This window comes from Barbatula barbatula (genome assembly GCF_947034865.1).
Source record: "Barbatula barbatula genome assembly, chromosome: 2".
Classification (NCBI taxonomy): Eukaryota; Metazoa; Chordata; class Actinopteri; order Cypriniformes; family Nemacheilidae; genus Barbatula; species Barbatula barbatula.
Window position 1 is genome coordinate 29,705,286 of NC_136767.1, and position 20,429 is coordinate 29,725,714.

At 40.3% G+C, this 20,429-nt stretch overlaps 1 protein-coding gene across 1 annotated transcript; it reads left to right on the forward strand.

Annotated features, from left to right (window-relative positions):
• On the forward strand, nucleotides 1-10,043 carry LOC306903044 (leukemia inhibitory factor receptor-like; the record flags this gene model as incomplete). The annotated part of the gene is made up of 17 exons (XM_079471964.1): nucleotides 1-96; nucleotides 183-321; nucleotides 1,578-1,841; nucleotides 2,101-2,230; nucleotides 2,539-2,699; nucleotides 3,647-3,780; nucleotides 3,992-4,142; nucleotides 4,568-4,644; nucleotides 4,719-4,923; nucleotides 5,017-5,193; nucleotides 5,618-5,719; nucleotides 6,136-6,294; nucleotides 6,436-6,588; nucleotides 7,684-7,765; nucleotides 7,893-7,965; nucleotides 8,059-8,355; nucleotides 9,987-10,043. The coding sequence occupies 17 exons, from the start codon at nucleotides 1-3 to the stop codon at nucleotides 10,041-10,043; spliced, it is 2,457 nt and encodes an 818-aa protein (XP_079328090.1).
• Nucleotides 10,044-20,429: the final 10,386 nt, after the last annotated feature.

The window sequence follows — 20,429 nt, forward strand, 5'->3', positions numbered from 1 at the left end:
ATGTGGAGACTGGAGATGAAGACGAGTGAAGAACATAGAAATCAGACGTATAAAATACAAGTTGGTCGCACAAAAAACATGGAAACTATCGACAGAGTGAGTTTAACCGTCCCACTGCCTCCTGACACAGAGTTTTGTGTTTTTATTCGTATGGACAGTAATGATTTTCTGTGCATTGACAGATGTCATTGAATGCTGTTGCTGACACAGTGATCTGGACGTCACAGATACCGCTGAACTGCACAGATCATTCTGTGAGAATAAGACGCATCTCTGATAACTCAACACTTGGATCCTGGAGCGCATGGAAAACTCACTATGGTGGGGAATTTAAAATCAGTTTTCTGTGCTGATAATAATGTGCGTCACATCCCAGCTGAAAAAAATGTTCACAGTGAGAGCTGTATTGGTTTTAAAGGAAGCTTTAATGGTATCTGGGGGTCTCTACTGGTAGTGTGTTGTGTTCTATTGGTGGGATTTTATTGGGTGGATGAGAACCTATCAACACCATTGAATCCTACAGGAATAAAACACATATTACATTAAGAAATGTTGTTCTGGTTTTAATGGTAAACAACTGATGGTTCATAATGGTGTTTGAAATGGAATCCGTGTTAACTACATTTGATATGTTTTTGTATATATTGTATATAAATAATATATTTTTAGTATTATTAATACGCTTAAAAAAAGGTTGGGTTGTTTCAAACCGAGTTTGGGTCAAATACAGACATTTTCAATGTTCATTTTCTAATCTCTCTCACGTACCTTCTCTGGATCGGATCTGCCCGCTGCTACAAGATCTGTAGATTCTCTTCCACCAACACCTGACCGATCAGTTCTGACTTCAATCTCTTTTTTACTCTTTAAAACAAAAACAATAATACTTCTGTCTTTTCTCTGTATACTGTGGTAGGCGAGACCAGCTTTTATATTGCACTTGTGCTTTTTGTTTTCCTTATTTTGTTCCAATTGCTTCCGTTGTTTACCCGTCTGTAAGTCGCTTTGGATAAAAGCGTCGGCTAAATGTAAATGTCCATAAACCATATTTTACCCAAAGGGTTCAAACAAACCAGACTTTTTTAGCACTAAACCATATTTGACTTCTGATGTAACGTTGTAGGATATGAACTTCTTCTTTTTGTCATTTACATGGTTCATGTCTGTTGTGAGCCTCTCAACTGTCAGGGATGAATAAGCTTTTTTTGTCGACCCGCCTCACACAAAACTAAGCTGGTTGTCTTTTTAGATTGTTAGAATCACACAATGATCCCGTGAGCTATCAGATACACCTTGAGCTCCTAACAGGCCTATTGAGAGTCAGTTTAGTAAAACTTCAATAGTACTATTGAGCTCAGTTTGAGACATTATTGAGATCTCTTCTGATGGAGACATTTGTGAGATTTTCTCAGGAGAAACATATGAGATGCAGATGAGTTTTAAGCAACATTTTCCATTTGCTTTCCATTAAATCCTATTCACATCAATGAGAAAGAATTGAGATATTAAAAAGATGTGATGAGTTCATGTCTGTGGTTTATCCTACAGTAGTTCTTTTCTATTGGCTTGTGTTGTAGGGGATGAGAACTTGTCTCGAGATGTCAAGATGTATCCAAAGCACCAGGTGCTGAAAGAAGGATCCACTTTGCTGTTCTGCTGTGTTTATTCAGAAGATGCTCACATCACGGATATCTTTTTCAACAAAACCCAATACAAAGTCATCAACATAAGCTCACGGGTCAAAGCCATTCGAGTGGAAAACATCAACGCCACAAACCTGTACGGTGTCAGTTTTAACTGCAGTAAAGAGAGTTCTGGGGTCGCTTTGAACTTTGTCACCTGTAAGTACCTTTTTAAATAAATCATATAAAAATGATATTATTCCTCGTAAACGCCTAAATATATGTAGACACGTTAACATCTAACCATTACCTTTACAGTAAGAAAGGTTTTGTCTTCACTTTTTTTAACAACTGGTTTAATAATTTCTTATCTAATGCAACAGCATTCATGCGTTTTGAAGTGTCACTGAATGTGCAGTAACTTTTGTGCTCACTGCATTTACGAAACACTTCACTTGACTTTTATTTCCTTCTTTAGTCCCTCCTGAGAAACCTCATCGTATTCGATGTGAGACCACAGACATGAGAAACATCACCTGCACATGGAAAGTACGCAGAGCTCCAAACCTCGGCGGAAGCCGCAAAAGGAAGTACAGATTACTTATCAGGTGACTCAGATTTCATCACGGTTCACAAAAACACATTCTAGCAAAGACGAAACGCACCCTGATCCAGTTATCTGTTGTTTTTCATCATGATAGATATGAATCATTTAAAAGAGCGTGCAAGGCTGTAAAATGAATCATTTCGAGTTAGTCTTTTACATGTATGCACTTGGCAAACGCTTTTACCTAAAGTGACGACTGAGTAAGTTATATATTCATCAGTACGTGTGTGAATCAACCCCACAACCTTAATGCTGCTCGAGCTTCAGTCCAATAATGGTTATTATCTATGACTTTGTTTTTGAGAACAGGGACTCTGAGGTTGTCACGTGTAGTCTGGAGAACAGTCATCTTCTGGTCTCCTGCAGTTTTCCAGTCATCCAACAGCAGGTCACTTACAGCATCACTTTATGTGTCACAAACAGTTTGGGGCGAGAGAGTGAACACTACATATTCAACATCACAGACACAGGTGAATATGATTTTAACTTCATCCAAACTGTTCATGATCCGGCACTGATATTCTTATAAATTCATGAAATGTGGATATTGTGATACACATCGGACCGGGGACGTGTTTGTATTTCCTTCAGTTTCTATGAGACTGTTTTTAGTAGAAAGCCGATCATTTGTTAAACCCACATCTGTCAGCTATCCGCCTACACTTCTGTAACATGTGTATGTAGGATAATATACGCACACTTTATACACTTTATACAAAGTCAACTGACCCATAACAGGGGACGGTTGCAACATTCATTAATATGTAATAAAACTATTGTATAACATCATTTTGATATTTCTTTATTTTATTTGTGAACAAACAGGGTCTTTAAAAAGTGAAACTGGCAAAATATTTTAAATAAAAGAACAAGATACTGAAAATGTACTGAAATACTTGTGCGCACTGAACTGAACTCAGTTTTTTTGTTCGTGTGTGAAGAGTTCAATTGACTCTATAAAGTAAAGAGTAACAAACCATGAGCATCATACACCAGCTCATTCCTGACCGGAGGAATAAACCGTGCAGTAACCGTCCCTTGTCGTTTACATCACATTTACATTTATGCATTTGGCAGACGCTTTTATCCAAAGCCACTTACATTGCATGATACTATACATGTGTTTCTGAGGACGTGCAATCCGTGGGATGAACCCATGACCTTTAGCACCATGCTCTGACCTCTGAGATACAGGAAAGTCTCCCCGACATACACAATATAATATTATTCACAGTCACAGTGTATGTAAAATGTAAAAGAATGATGTTTTCACAGCTTTTCTCAGTTGAATGAATCTCCTCGTTTCTTATCAAGGAACATGTTTAGCTTGATAGTTTGAAAGAACGCAGGTTTCTATTCATATGAGAAGTATCAAAGGTATCAAAAAATATAATTTATGAATATAAATGTGTTCCAGTTTTTCCATTCCCTGAGCGTTCTGAAGTGACGGCCGGTGTGTTGGATGCTGTGATGGACTTACAGTTGAACGGAAGCTTTAAAGGTCTCTCCATTACTTGTCAGATTGAAGTGGAGCCAGGAGGGATGACACAGGTAAAACATCTCATCGTGTGTTGACCGTCATATCATTCTCATCAAAATTACGACAGGAAGCAGTTTCCTGTTCGGCTGAGCGTGTGAAACCTCTTGTGAAAACCAAACCTCAGAGCAAAAATGAACCTTTTTCCCCCCGTTTGTTTTGTACGTCTCTAGTAACGTCCAGTGTCAGCGGTCCAATGATGTGTTCTTTGTTCTGTACCAACAGGAGTTACAGATGAAAGGTTCAGATTCGCTTCAGCATTTCACATTCGAGATACAGAAACTGCAGCCCAGCGTGAGATACACCGCTAGGGGTCGCTGCGCCACACAGGACAATGACTGGGGCCGATGGACACCTTCCAGAGCCTTTCTTACAGGTAGAAGTCATGAAGCACTGTTACTTAGGTCTGTAAAAATACACTCCGCTCACAATTCAATACAATATATAATCCTAGAGTCACAATATGATAGAAACACACCACTTATAACAATTGTAAGATGCCCTGTAGAGACAAATATGAATGGAATTGACATTCAAACGACCAAAACATTATAAACACATTTGAAAAAGCAGAAATAAAAACATTATTAACACTGAGTCTCTATCATTTATAATATTGACTCGGCATTACTTTTATTACTGTTCATAAACGGATCAAAACCACTGATGTGTTAACTTGAACGACCCAAACAATATCCCAGATTGTGAAACCTTGACCCGACCTCCGACATGATGACCTCATCGCTTCAAGAACCAGCGCTGTATGTTTTACACAAGCATGTAAATCTAGTTTCTGGACAGGGCCTTTGGTGACGGTGGACGTGTGGAGGAAAATCAGAAACGGTCCGGTTCGCACCGTCACACTTCTCTGGCGCACTGTATGTTTCTGTTTCTTAACCTTTGAACCCAACATACACTGACATTATCACGCACTCAACTTCATGTTTCTCAGGTCCAAAGCCATCCAGAAGTGTCTATTGAGGCCTATGAGGTTTGTGAAAACCACACAGATCCACAGAGCGATAAGTGCATCAATGTCACACAGACACGTGTGGATTTACCCGTTGATGTCCACGTGTGTGACCTCACGGTGCGGGCGGTCTCTCAGACGGGTTTATCTGTACCATCACAGATAACTATTCCTTCAGCGTATACAGGTAAACATACGTTTCTTTCTTTACGTTATCATACAGCGTTTAAGGTACAATCTGTAGTTCATTTTGTGCATCCCAAACATGCTGTTCCTGCAGAGGCTGTGATGAATGAGAAGAGGATTGTGGGTAACGCAGAGGGATTTCAGCTCTACTGGACGAGGAGATCGGCCTCCACGTGCGACTACATCGTAGAGTGGTGCATGCTGGGAGTCGCTTGCTCCTTACAGTGGAGAAAAGTCCCGGTTAACCAGACTTACTTATCACTCGAAGCAGGTTAGATGTGTTTTCATGTGATGTCTCATAGTACACATCCGTACGAACACCATCACGACACAAGTCACAACACAATCTCAACATTCTGTCAACGTCTACAGACATTTTTGTACCGTAAAATGACCGTAAATCTTTTGATTCTTCAAACTGTCTCCACCAAACTTGGCACCATCCATCTGCCCTTTCTAACTTTTGTTTTCTACCTGAGGTTTGTTTTTAGACTCCAATATACATTTGAAATCCTTTAAGATTTTTGTCTTTCCTCTGCCGCCATCAAATCTAAATTCTCCTTATTTAAACTTCACGCAAGAAAGACAAAATAAAAGTTTGGCATCACAACTACAAGTCATTGAAATCACATGTTAAATGTTTATTAATTTCCATGATTGTTCAAGATGACTGTACAATAAGATTGTTTTTCTAGAGTATTTCAGACCCGGTGTTAGATACGCTTTTACTGTCTACTGGTGTAACGCAGAAGGACACAGACCTCACGAGAAACTCATCGGATACTTGGAAGAACAAAGTAAGAAACACACACATCCTCCTTTTCCTGCTCTACACATTGTGTTAAGAAATGTCACTGAAACATTGCTCAACATGTGCGACCTCAGAGAAGCTTTTTATTTGGTGGCCAGAGAAAGTTCAGAGGTGTAAAATGAATGAAATCTGGATTTGGGTAAATCTGATGAGAAATGTTTAAGTTCATATTGAGATATTCAATAATAATGACTTTGGGTTACAGACTTGACAAATCTGAGCTCAGTTTGACATCTCTTCTCAAACTCTAATGACAGAGACATTCTGACTCTTTTTTTCAAGAGAAATATCTGAGACACAGATGAGACTTAACAAAAGTTTGCTCTCCATTTGATCTCAGGGATTTCTGCAGGAGAAATAAACGAGAGATTAATCTGTGATTTGTCTTTCTGACGGGTGAAGAGCCCACGCAGGGCCCCACACTGGACCCTCATCCAAGCGTAACGTGGTCTTCTGTGACTCTAAGATGGAGTTTCAATGAGGACGACCCGACTCACACCGCATTCATCACAGGATATGAGATTACAGTACATGATGAGTTAGATGGTGATATTTCCCGGAGTAAGTGTTCAAAATGACTCAACCAGTTTCTGTTATGTTCTTAGCTTTATAAACTGATCTATTATATATAGAAACTTTATAGGTAAGATTGATGCAACTGTGCTGTCAAAGTTGTTATATTACTGTTTTGTGTTATCGCAGGTTCTCACAGACAGATGATAAATAAACCCCACAGTAAATCTTTTACATTCAGTGATCTTAAGGAAGACCGGTCGTACACGTTTCATCTGTCTGCGTGTTCATCGGCGGGCTGTGGACCAGAGACCTCCACCACCATCACAACCAGAACAAACTGTGAGCTTAACCCCTGTAGAAAAATCACATTCAATCTGATGAACTGGTTTCAGATGAACACTTAAAGATTCTGTCTGGGTTTAAAATGTTTATAATGGTGACAGACTATATTGAGTTTTAAACTACACCGTTCATCTCAAGTCTCGTGTGACACGAGACAAACTACATTAACAATTATCACCTGCATCATTCCGCAGATATAAAGCCCAAAATCATATTAACATTGCAATTCCACCAAAATAACTGCTTATTTGATTTCTTTTCCGACCATTTTATTTTTTGGAGAATTATTATGAAATATTATGAAATAAACAATAAAAACCAAACTGAGCAAACCATGCATTGCGCCAAAAAAGTTTTCAAAGAGCGAGTTGATCTGTTTGGTGAGAGCACAGAACATGTTATGGAGATTTATAAAGGGAGGTGTCATCACCATATAAGCTTTATTGGAGCCGTTTCCTAATGCAAATGAACGTGAACGAGCACGGTGCTTTAAGTCCCCGTGAACCAGAAGTTGAGATCATTTTACTTCCGTATGTTGACATTTTTGTCACAAGAAACAAGAAAAATAGTGTCTGCGTCATTTATCTTTCTCTGCGATTTCATTGGATGTTTAAAAACCGCCTTTGCATTTGGAAATGGCAGCAGATTGACAGTGGAAGGGGAGGAGTTAACGGATGCTCCACCCAAGCAGTCTAACATACGTCATTTAAGATGAATAGTCACTACAGGACGGAAGTGCATTTTGATATTGAACGATGATGATGAAAGATGATGAATTTTAAAAGAGAATGACCCACATTGATAAACCTTTTACTATAAAAGCTGCAATATTTTGTGGAAAATTGAAATTGTCATTTTTTATTTCACTGGGACTTTAAGAACATGTGGGATTTATCATCAATGATTCATTACGGGTGTGCGTAAGAACCACGCAAGCAAATTTGATAAATACAGTTTTTTTTGTACGTAGGCACATTGTAATTTTCATTCGTAGGACAAAATATAAAACCTTTTCTACTCACTGTTGATAAATGAGACTCCTGGTTTAGTGTAAATATGTCTATATTTGTGTGATAATTCTTCTGTCAACAGATTATCTGCTGTCAGCTAAGATTTTAGTTTCGCTCCTGGTGTTGGTCGGCTGTTGCATTTGTCTGTGTTATTGCCAGAAAAAGTGAGTCTTCTAATATATTTAAAGAACATAATTTGAATATCATCACATGTCCTGCGATTGAATGCAGCACTTACTATTGTTTTCTTCTCTTCATCATGTTGACGTTTCAATGTTTCATCTTTTCCAGACTGAGAGAAATTCATGAAGAATTCAGATTTCTGCACATAAAAGCGCTGGACCTGGATGAAGATCTTTATGACGTAATTCATAACTATAAACATATTTTAATGTAACTCATGCTTGTTATTTCTAAGCTTCAATGTCACTGTTGCCATGTTGTTGTTTTTTTCAAGGCGAGTGAAAAGATCCGTACATTCAGTATAGAGGAGTGTCATTGGTGTGATGTTGAGGTTTTAGACGCCCATCACAGCACCATGATACAGAACACACGGCTGACCGACACTGAGGATCTGAATCATCTGTTCATTTCTCATAAAGTCACAGTAACGTCCTCCCACCAGCTCACTACAGGAACATGGGACAGTCAGAACACAGATCTCACAAACTTCACTTATGTGTCTTCTGAACAGCAGGATTTATCTGATAAGATGTTTGAGACGGATGAAAAAGTGCAGGAGGCCAAGAACTCTGTGTTTATAAGTGATTACGTCACATCTCAAGCATTCTGAAACATTTATAATGTGATCACTTCAACCAGAGCTGTACAAACCTTTCATAAAGTTCAATCTGAGGTAATGAAATAATCGCATTATAACATTTGCTTTAGAAGAAGAATTTATTGTTTGTTTACTTAAAGTATTTTTATGACATTATAGGTGGTAGTTTTGAACAAATATATCAATATTCTAAACTACATAAACAGATTGAATTAACAGCACTAGTTTAACATGTAAAGCAGCCCATCTGTCATGATTCTCGAGTGGTGAGACACAGAGAGAGGACCCAGGTGCAGACAGCGGGTAAGGGGTTAACATATATTTAATAAATAATAAAACAAAGACCCACGTGGAGGTAAAAGAACAGAACATGGGTACAATAACAAAACAAGACTAAAATAAACTACGAACATGAACATCAAAACTACACTAGACTAAACTAACAAGACACGTGAACTCACCACACAAACCACAATGAACCAGCACAAGACAGAAGACACAAGGGCATTAAATAAGGGAGCAAATCAAGAGGGAAACAGGTGTAGGCAATAATCAATAACGAGGTAACAAGAGGATGGGAACAATGACGAGACCGGAGAGAGTATGGAAGGCCATAAGAACAATAATTGTCTCTCTCCACATTTAACATGAGGTTATGTCATGATCCTGCCACTAAACCAAGAGAAACATGACATGATGCAGCAGAATCATGACACAACACATGTGTAATGCCATCAGATGTTCAGTTTGATCCTCGTGATATCTGCCACTGCGCTGCATGTTTCTGTGAGGTGCCTCATATACTCCATTCATTCTGCAAAGCTTTATGAAATCTTCAATCTAACAATAACGTTATCTTTGTTTTTCTAAACGTGTTTTTAAACATTCTCAATGTGCATAAAGAGTATACTCATATATTTCTATCAGTTCATTTATTTATAGAGCACACGACTGACCAAAGTCAGTCTGGACCTCAGACTAAAAAACAGCAATAAAAGCAAATACAATAAAAAAACTGAAAATCAACATCCTTAATGGTGGGCCAGATCGAATAAATACGTTTTTAGACGTGATATGAAAATGAAAAAAGAGGGGGTCACTCTGACCTCTAGTGTTCCAAAGCATAGGGCCAGCTACAGAAGATGCTCGGTCTCCTCTGCATTTAAGTCTGGACTGGGGGACCGTAAGGAGATTCAAGTTCCTGAGGCATGTAGGAATGCAGCGGCTCTGACAAATAACTGGGGGCTTATAGACATATAAAGGGATTTAAAAAACTCTTCGGTGTTGGATGGGCAGCCAGTGAAGGGCCTTCATAATAGGGGTGATGTGGTCATAAGACTTTTTTTGGACGGGTAGTGTATATTGATCATTCATATATTTGGAAATATCGTCAAGACTCTATTTACATGTTTATACATCTCTGACATAGTTTCAGTATCTGTAAAAATTCAGTGCATGTTTGAGTTGCTAAGTGTTTACAGTGATAAACACCTCGTACGTGCGCAGTCAATATACAGTATTGTAGATGACACATTGGTTGAACATTTGTACCACTTTAGGGAATATTTCACTACAGCGAGCACATATGTTGTGTTTGTTTTTAGAAACGTTCAGATTCAGACACGTTACCGCAGCCCATCATGAGCTACACCACTAGATAGCGCTGGAAACCATCACACGGACGATATAAGAGTCATGACGGACCATAGTAGTGAATCACATAACAATAAAAATACAGAACACAAGCACAAATGCATCTCCAACCAAATGGCAACGGATACAGAGATTGTGAAACATCTGTGATAAATGTAGTTTTACTACAGCAGCGGAAGCTCAGAACCTTAATGCTCTGTTGTCTCCGTATGTCTCTGTTGAGGTTGTTCAGAGGTACGTGACGTTCATAAGGGACATTTTCATTCTGTGGTGCAGAAATGTGTGTTGTGCGCGATGATGCATTGAAGCCTTTTGGTCTGTTTTTATGAAAGAGAATGACTAAATGTTTTAAAACCTTACGGAAATGAACCATGTTTTTTGGTGCATTGTGTACTATTGGAAAAATCATGGTTAAAAGCATGTGATGGGGACCTTTATTTTACTTTCTCTGAAGATTATTAATGATGATAAAAACTAAGGTTACGTAAAGACACCATGAAACCGGTGTATGTGTGTGAGGTCAAAGGTCATGTTGTAGAACATGTGAAGAGAGGTTCAGTCTTACAGAACCTCAGTCAACTCTTAAAACACAACAGAACTAAAGACAAACACCAAACACATGTGATCCGTTCACACTTGAGCGCTGAAATTCACACGCATGTCACGTGGCCAGCTAAAGCATAACACTATGTGTATTTTCCATCAAGGTTTAAGGTTAAAAGTTATTATGAATATTTTAGAGAAAAACTATGATTTGGTTTGTGACTGGTCATCAAACTGCATGATAATATATAAGAAAATGCTTTACAGCATATTACTGCACAACTGAACCACTATAATATTGAGATTGACAGCTGAATTCTGATTTCACATCTTTTATTTTTCACCATTTTTCAACAGGGGAGTAAACATTGTGTATTTATCATTCAACAGCTTTTTTATTCAGCTTTTTTTAAATGTTTTTTTTAATCTTAACAAAATGGATTACACAACAACACAAACAGGAGACTCCACCCACCAACTATTAACAATAACCATCTTATATCCCAAATAACATTACCTTACATACATTTTTATGATAATCATATTTGAGTCAACTCTCTAAAAACGGGGACTCTTTCTAAACTATATATTTATTATAAAATGACTTTTCTCACATCATCTTTGGAAGCATCTTGGTTTTAAAGAAGTTTTCCAGGACCTGCAGGTTTGACATCCAAGCGTCATCTCGGGCTACGGGTATAATGACGTGGTCTTTTGTGGTCCACACAACGAAGTAGCAGGTTTGTCTTTCAGTGAGGTGTAGCTGCCCCTGTACTTGGTGCCAGTAGTGATGGTCTAGGAACTGAATGTGCTTCCATGGTGTGAGGTTCCTCTTCTGGCTCAGGTGAGTGACAGGTCTGAGTAGAAACATACATACATTAGGTTCATATAATAATAACTATTGAATCTTTGTGCAGTCAGAGACTGAGCACAACTGAGATTATTAAATAAATCATTTTCATTTTATTCAACATCACATCATCTCCTGCCTGCTGTTCTTCCCTTCATCTCTGTATCTACCTGGTGGTTCGTTCACAGTATTCATATTTTCTGATTTAGTCATTTCCTGACGAAGAGAGAACTAGCCAAACTGGAGTTTGGATTTATAAGATCTGCAAGCATATAGTCGGATCTATCATGAGAGAAGCAAAGACATTCCCGGTAAACCTGAGTCTGTACCTCAGCCATTCACGCTCTCGTGTCAGCCGGTTATACATTTAGTTTCTAACATAGATGGTGATAGACAGGCAAAAGTTAGGGAGAAGAGGGAAATCTCTATTCACAGCAGCACTTGGCATTTGGTTTTCTAATGTTAGGGTATATGTCCAATGTCACGTGACTAAACCGGTAAACTGGTCTCGTTGCATCTAGCTTTCCTGTATCTCAGTGGTAAGAGGAAGATATTGTGTTAACATCGCAAGGTTGTGGGTTGGATCCCAGGGGATGGCAGACAGGTGTGCACGCGCAGCTCACTGCATCACAAGCCTTGCTGTCTTTGATCTCATGCGCCTATTTGACACTTAAGCATTCTTGTTGTATTGCCAAAAATGCAAGTTTTTACTGCAACATTGCATGTAAACACGTTCGTGCAGAACACCTGTTTTGGCAGATATCCATAAATCAGGACAGGGAAACACCACTCCCACAATCCGACAATGTGTCTATTATTCTATTCTCTTGAGGCGTATTCTCCTCCCCTCGCAGTGACAAAGATTGTTGCATTATACACCAGGGAATGTTATTCTAACTGTCAACGTCTGTGACACCCAGACAGAAAGTAAGAGTCCCCGGCATGGAGGAGAGAACGTGGCGGAGGTCCTGCGGGCTCACGGGGTCAAATTCGTCTTTACGTTGGTGGGAGGACACATCTCGCCCATCCTGGTGGCCTGTGAGAAACTGGGCATCCGCATCGTCGACACGCGGCACAAGGCCACAGCTGTGTTTGCAGCCGATGCCGTGGCGAGACTTTCCGGTAAGAACAAATCTAAGAAAGCAAGAGGGTCCTTCGTGTTGCATGAGGATGTTAGATGGTGATAATCTAGTGTTTTGCCCCTGTAGGCACAGTGGGTGTGGCTGCAGTCACGGCCGGACCTGGACTGACCAACACTGTCACTGTGGTGAAGAACGCTCAGATGGCCGAATCTCCTCTGCTTCTCATCGGTGGTGCAGCTGCTACTCTACTGCAGGTCAGAAAGTTACTTCAAGGTGCACTTTACATACTCTCTGCTCAGCCTGGCGTGCTGGAACACCTCTGCCTTATCTGTTCCTCATATCGCTATTGGTGTGAGATTATATCAGGTAACTGTCCGTCACAGAGGTAACCCCCTGACCGCAACAGTGAGGCTCTGAAAGTAGAAATCATTTTATGAATTTAATTCTAAAACTTGAATATAACATTTCATGCGCAAGTTGTGAGTTTAATATTGAGTCTGTCAACAACTGTGTGTATAAGAATGCTTAACATGCTTTCTCTGCACTCATGAGATTGTGGTAGTGATGAAATTACAGGGTTTTATCTCCATGTATCTCTGACACAGTAAACTGGATGTGTATTCATCACCTCACCTCAAGGCTTATCTTAACTCTCCTGGTTCCTCCCGCCCAGTACAAGTGTACACACAGAGAGCAAATAAGTCAGCAATTACTTTTATATTATTATTGAACCGCTCTACCCGGGATCTTACGAAGCATGTTGAAGAGAAGAAACGCACTAGAAAGAAAATAACAAAGCAAATGATCTCATTTCAGTATGAACAGAAGAACAGGTGTACAGGGATGAAGCTTAAGGAACGGAGCTAAAGAAGAAACTTCAATGTTTGCTTCATTTTTTCTTAAGAATAAAATGACATGCTTTGTTTCTACTTGCCCGGTCAAGAGCTTACAGTATACTTATCTATCAAACCTTTCAGTGTAACAAGCACATCGCATTCTCATGTATATATTAACACGAAGTGTTGAGTGACATTAATGATCAATTATTGTGGAGGGATTCTTTCGCTCATAATTTAATATAGAGGAGTCTCTGACACCATTGTTTGCGCATAATATTTCCTTCTGGAAGACGTATGATGCCAAACAATAAGCTATTAAAAGTAAACTGTTAGCTAGCATTATGATGTTGTGAACACTTATTCTTGTATTATAAAGTCGTTACTTTATATTTGTCGGAATACTTGTGACATTCAATGTTTCGACTTGCTCTGAACAAGAATGTCATTATATCATCATCATTATATTCAAATGAAATTCCGCACTGCTAAAATAATTTATATTTTTGACGAAAAAGGGTTTAAGCATAAAATAAATAAGTCTATTTATCACAAAAATCTATTTATCACATATAAAAAGAGAATAGTTACTTTCACACTAAATGCTAATGATTTGTAAAAAAAAAAAATTCGGCCAATGGTCAATAATCTTTTTTACATATTTAAAGCACAATAAAATGTAAATGCTCCCCTAATTATTTTATATATTTTAATTAAGTAAAATTCTGAATTTGTACATATTGTGTTACGCTGAATGACAATGTAACAGTATTTCAACCAAATTGTGACTTTATTGTCCAAGAAACTTTACGTTGTAAGTAAAAAGACATTTTACTTATATTTAATGTGCTTTCTATGGACACAAAATCACTTTATCAATTTATGTCGACCCATCTGTGAAGCTATTCTAACTTCTGATGATCTTTATGGCAAGAACATAAAACTCCTTTTTTTAAATAAAATTAGGATGTGGATATAAATATGTGAGTATTGTCCTCCTAAGAATGTTTTGTCAATCTGATCCCATAAATTCTCATTGGTGCTGAAAAGTTGCAGACATAGTATATCTTACTGTTACAATTTGTACAAGAATAACCCACCACTCTTCCTCTTGACATTCGATTTTTGTGTTTTTTAGGGTAGAGGAGCCCTGAAGGATATTGACCAGATGTCTCTCTTTAAACCCCTCTGTAAGTTCTGTGCTTCAGTGAGAACAGTGAGAGAAATCGTTCCTACTGTGAGAAAAGCATTGGCCGTGGCACAGTCTGGCACACCAGGTAATGCTGCGAATGACCATTTTTTCATTTAATCATTTATCATTTTTGTGAGTGATTGAAACATGTCACTTTTAAGTTAAGATATAGTGAATCACACTTTTTAGAGAGTACATGACCTGACTCTGTGTGCATAAGTACAGTTTGATGTGTATAACAATTTCACAGGCCCAGTGTTTATCGAGCTTCCCATAGACACGCTGTACCCTTTCCATGTGGTGGAAAAAGAGTTTGCCCCTAAAAACACTCCCAAAGGTCTTATGGGCAAAATCACTGCATGGTAAAACATTTCTCACTTTTTATTTCCTCCAATTTTCTTACGCTTTATTTCATTATTAAAGGAAAGGCAATCACTTTTACGTTGAAAGTGTTTTTGTTTGTTATCCGCCAGGTATCTTAAAAATCACTTATCTAACTTATTTGCTGGAGCTTGGGAAAACCGTGATCCCTCCCCACTTCCCGTTCACATCCCGCAGGCCACAGAGGATGAGGTGAGACCTGTCAATCGTTTAATGGCCATTTGAGATGTATTATTAATTGCTTTTATGGTTGCGTCACATTAGATCTCATTTGATTCTCATCATCTTTAACATGAACCATAACAGGGCAGAATGAAACGATCTAGAAAGCTGTGACTTTTACTTCAGACATGGCAGATTAGATCTTATTTACATGACTCGGTATTCAAGTTGTTTCATTCATTTCCAGATTCAAAGATGTGTGGAACTGGTGAGCCGAGCCAAGAAACCCGTCATACTGTTGGGCAGCCAAGCAACCTTGCCGCCTACACCTGCAGATGATGTCAGGTCATTTAGCCATTCTGTCTTTACCCAGTTTGTGTCATACTCGTTCATGGAGTAGTTCATCAATCCCCTTCTGGATATTAAACCTATTGTCTTTGTGGTGCCAGTCTAGATATTTAAAGACACCCCTCCTTCATTAAACAGTAAACACTAAACATTTAATATTGACATATACTGGTTGACACCTTTACATTTTTTTAAATCATATCGTGAAAAAACCCGTTCTGCTACTTTAGACCTGCTTACTATTTATTTTTCTTTGCAATAAAGGGCATTAGAAGTATAAAATAACACTCAAAAAAAAATTTCTCAAAAAATTATATTCTCATGTGGTTCAAAACTTCTGGTTCATTTTTATGTGGAAAAGAAAATATGTTGAGAAATCATTTTGGGGCCAAGTCAATGGGGCGGTGTTGTTTGGCTACCAACAAATATCTTCTTTTGTATTCTGCAGAACAAATATTTATTTTTCTTACAAAAAAAGAGTTTAAATCTTGGTGTGAACTATCCCTTTAGGTCCGTAGTTCTCAAACGTTTTCCTTGTTGTACAGTGCATTTTCGACCCTCCCCAAAATAAAGTCGCATAATCCTAAACTAGAATTTTAAGAAACCAAAAACATATTCAGTTATACAATGCTGAAACATAAATAATTTTGGTTATTTTTCTAGTGTTTGATTGCGTGAAAAGTATGATACATTTTTATATTTCATAAAATGAAACACAAATTCTGTGTCCCCCTGGATCAATCTTGGGGCCCCCAGTTCGAGAACCACTGCTTTAGGTCCAAAGGGTTTTTATGCTCCATATGCAACCAACACAGTTACTGTATGTATTGAATAAATTGATCATATAGAATAATGCTTTAGTTGTGTAAGCATGAGCCAAAAACGGCAACAATTATTGATTTATAGCACCCGGACATGTAACTCATGGTTGAAGTTTGAACTCTCTTTTTGGATGTGTGTCTTACAGAAAGGCCCTAGAGTCTTTAGGCATTCCTTGCTTCCTGGGTGGGATGTCTCGGGGCATGCTGGGAAAGAACAGTCCACTGCACATCAGACAGAACAGGAGAGATGCCTTGAAAGATGCTGATCTTGTGCTGCTGGCAGGTGAGTAACAGCGCCATCTAGTGTCTTTTTATTTTCTATGGTTTTATACTGTTCGGAATGCTTAGAAAACTAAGCTATTCTTTTTCTAGATGTCAATACATGATTTGTTTTGGTTTGTAGGCACAGTGTGTGACTTCAGATTGGGTTATGGAAGGGTGCTGAACCGACGGAGTAAAATCATTGCAGTTAACAGAGACAGAAGTCAGCTATTGAAGAACTCGGACATGTTCTGGAAACCAACAGTGGCCATTCAAGGTGAAGAAGTGCAGTTTAATTTCTTTCCTGAATACATAATGTATAATACATTAATGAAAATAAAATTCTCTGTACTATAGTATTAACTATAGTATCTAACTAGTTTTAATTCATTAACTGTAATAGGCCTATACTTAATTGAACACCCTATACCGGAGTATCTTGACATTTTACTACAGTTTACTATAGTAAATATTATAGTATACTCTACTACAGTATTTTATCATTTGGGCACATCATTTACATTACACACTTACAATCTTGTGATCAATGTTTTGTAAAGAGACTGTACTTGTCATGATTCTGCCTGCTCTTGTCTTGATTTTCTGGTCTAGGGGCAGAATCATGACAGACCCACGTGTTTTATGTGGAGAGGATCATATTATGGTCAATCAGGATATAATATGCGTTCTCTCCTGTCTCGTCATTTGGCCCTGCCCCTCTCGTTTCTAGTATTGCTCTCCTCCTGTGTCGCATTACCCACACCTGCCTATCGTTATCCCCTTTGTTAGTCTCCCTATATAATACCCTCTTGTCTATTGTCTTGTGCTCGTTCGTTGTACATGTTTCATGCTTTTTGCCATGCCATGTCTTGGAGTCTTTGTCATTGATAGTCTAGTCTAGTCAAGTCAGTGTGAGTGTTTTGTTAGTCTAGGTGTTTTTGTAGTTGTAGTTCTTGTCAAGTGTTAGTCTTCAGTTTATTGTGTTCCCTGTTTACCTCCTCGTGGGTTTTTGTTTTGTTCCTGTTTATTATTTATTAAAATCCTGTTTAAACCCTGTTTCGCTGCCTGCACTTGGGTTCTCTTTCCGCGTTCCTGACAGAACGAACGAGCCACTACAGAACCCAGCGGCAGCATGGACACTGACCGGTCCAGCTTGGCCCGTCGCCTCTGCAGTCTTCGCCAGGGGAATGAGACTGTGGATGAGTATGTGGGGAGGTTCCTGGACATCGCGGAACAAGGTGCGTTCGGAGAGGGGGAGCTGGCGGTGCTTTTCAACGCCGGTCTCAGAGAGCCACTCTCTCGCTCCGAGATGAGGGCGATGAGGCCGTTGGATTTCGACGCCGTGTGGGTAACTGCCGCAGAGCGTTCGGAGTCCGCGACCTCATCGAACCCATTTTGCTCATCTCCGCTGGTAGCGATACCCGAGAGTGGTCCTCTGCAGATGGGTGTTGTGGGCATTGCCACGCACCACTCTCCAGCCTCGGCAGCCTCTCCACAACCGCCCAGTCTCACTGGCAAGCGGGGGAGACGGGAATCCTGGGGGTCCTCGTCCGAGGCCTCCAATCCCGAGCCGCCCATCCCATTCACTTCGTTCCTGCAGCCGACCACCAGGCGGGTGGCTCGGCAGAAGAAGAAGAGGCAACGGAGGGCGGCTCGGAGTCCGGTGGTCCCGTCAAGTCCGGTGGTCCCGGTGGTCCCGTCAAGTCCGGTGGTCCCGGTGGTCCCGTCAAGTCCGGTGGTCCCGGTGGTCCCGTCAAGTCCGGTGGTCCCGGTGGTCCCGTCAAGTCCGGTGGTCCCGGTGGTCCCGTCAAGTCCGGTGGTCCCGGTGGTCCCGTCAAGTCCGGTGGTCCCGGTGGTCCCGTCAAGTCCGGTGGTCCCGGTGGTCCCGTCAAGTCCGGTGGTCCCGGTGGTCCCGTCAAGTCCGGTGGTCCCGGTGGTCCCGTCAAGTCCGGTGGTCCCGGTGGTCCCGTCAAGTCCGGTGGTCCCGAGTCCGGTGGTCCCGAAGGCGGCCTTCCAGCCGGCCTCAAGCCATGTTCCTCAGCCGGCCTTCCAGCCGGCCTCAAGCCATGTTCCTCAGCCGGCCTTCCAGCCGGCCTCAAGCCATGTTCCTCAGCCGGCCTTCCAGCCGGCCTCAAGCCATGTTCCTCAGCCGGCCTTCCAGCCGGCCTCAAGCCATGTTCCTCAGCCGGCCTTCCAGCCGGCCTCAAGCCATGTTCCTCAGCCGGCCTTCCAGCCGGCCTCAAGCCATGTTCCTCAGCCGGCCTTCCAGCCGGCCTCAAGCCATGTTCCTCAGCCGGGGACTCCTACAGCCCCTGGGACTTCGCGCTCTCGAGCGCCGCCCCCCAGGGTGTCCCCTAAGTCCCCTGGGACTCCGCGCTTCCGAGCGCCAGGGACAAGAACTGTTCCCCCTTATTCCAATCCCTACGGATTTACCCCCCCGGACTCTTGTGTTCCCCCAATGAACTCTTGTGTTCCCCCACCCCCCCTCCCCTGTTTGTTATTTTTATTATGTCACCCCAACCCATTGATTATTCTTGCCTGTCTGCCCTTGTTGTTTTTTACCATGTTTTGTTGGATGTTGTCCGTTTCCCAGTCAGTCTTGTCTCGTTAGTCTGCTCCTTTGGTGAACGCCAGGGGGCGTTCATTAAAGGGGGGGGTCCTGTCATGATTCTGCCTGCTCTTGTCTTGATTTTCTGGTCTAGGGGCAGAATCATGACAGACCCACGTGTTTTATGTGGAGAGGATCATATTATGGTCAATCAGGATATAATATGCGTTCTCTCCTGTCTCGTCATTTGGCCCTGCCCCTCTCGTTTCTAGTATTGCTCTCCTCCTGTGTCGCATTACCCACACCTGCCTATCGTTATCCCCTTTGTTAGTCTCCCTATATAATACCCTCTTGTCTATTGTCTTGTGCTCGTTCGTTGTACATGTTTCATGCTTTTTGCCATGCCATGTCTTGGAGTCTTTGTCATTGATAGTCTAGTCAAGTCAGTGTGAGTGTTTTGTTAGTCTAGGTGTTTTTGTAGTTGTAGTTCTTGTCAAGTGTTAGTCTTCAGTTTATTGTGTTCCCTGTTTACCTCCTCGTGGGTTTTTGTTTTGTTCCTGTTTATTATTTATTAAAATCCTGTTTAAACCCTGTTTCGCTGCCTGCACTTGGGTTCTCTTTCCGCGTTCCTGACAGTACTTTATTGTGTATATTATATGTATATAAAATGTGTATATCTTTTGGGACCTTTTGAAGTTTAAAAAGCTCTGCACTAAATAATATAGAATCAAAATCCATCTGTAGTGGACATGAAATGGTAAATGCGTCACATGATTTGGGAGGGGTCGTGAGATATGTAGGAAGTGGTTATCGGGCACCTGCTCACCTGTTGTGGGTCAGGAGGGGGTGAATGGGGAGTAAGTGTACTCTTTGTTGACCAGCAATTTATTTTTGCAACATGTTTGTGGAGTAATAATTGGAGTATTGGAAAGCTTTCTGTTTTTTGTATGTATGATGTCCTTTTTGATGTGTCACAAATACAGCACTCCCAGTTTAGCCGCTCAGCGGATTACAGCTACATCATATTTGTATAACTTAAGTTATAATCTGTGTATACATACAGTACATATACACTACTAAAAAAGGGTTCTACACTGACAATTTCTTTTGTTAAAACAAAAAGAAGTTAAGTTATTGGAATGGAAGCAGAGTATCAAATGTGTTCAACAACATACCAGATTGCAGCGGTGTTGTAACTAGGACAGTTTTTAAAGTTAAATTGGGTGAAACTCAGAAAAAGGACATGTTGTGGTCATCTTTCTCTCCACCAGAAATAAGACAATATTTCGCTCAAAGAGAGCTGATGTTTAATACATTTTTACATTGTGACATTATTTTATAAGTAAGCACATACATTTACCCAATGTCTC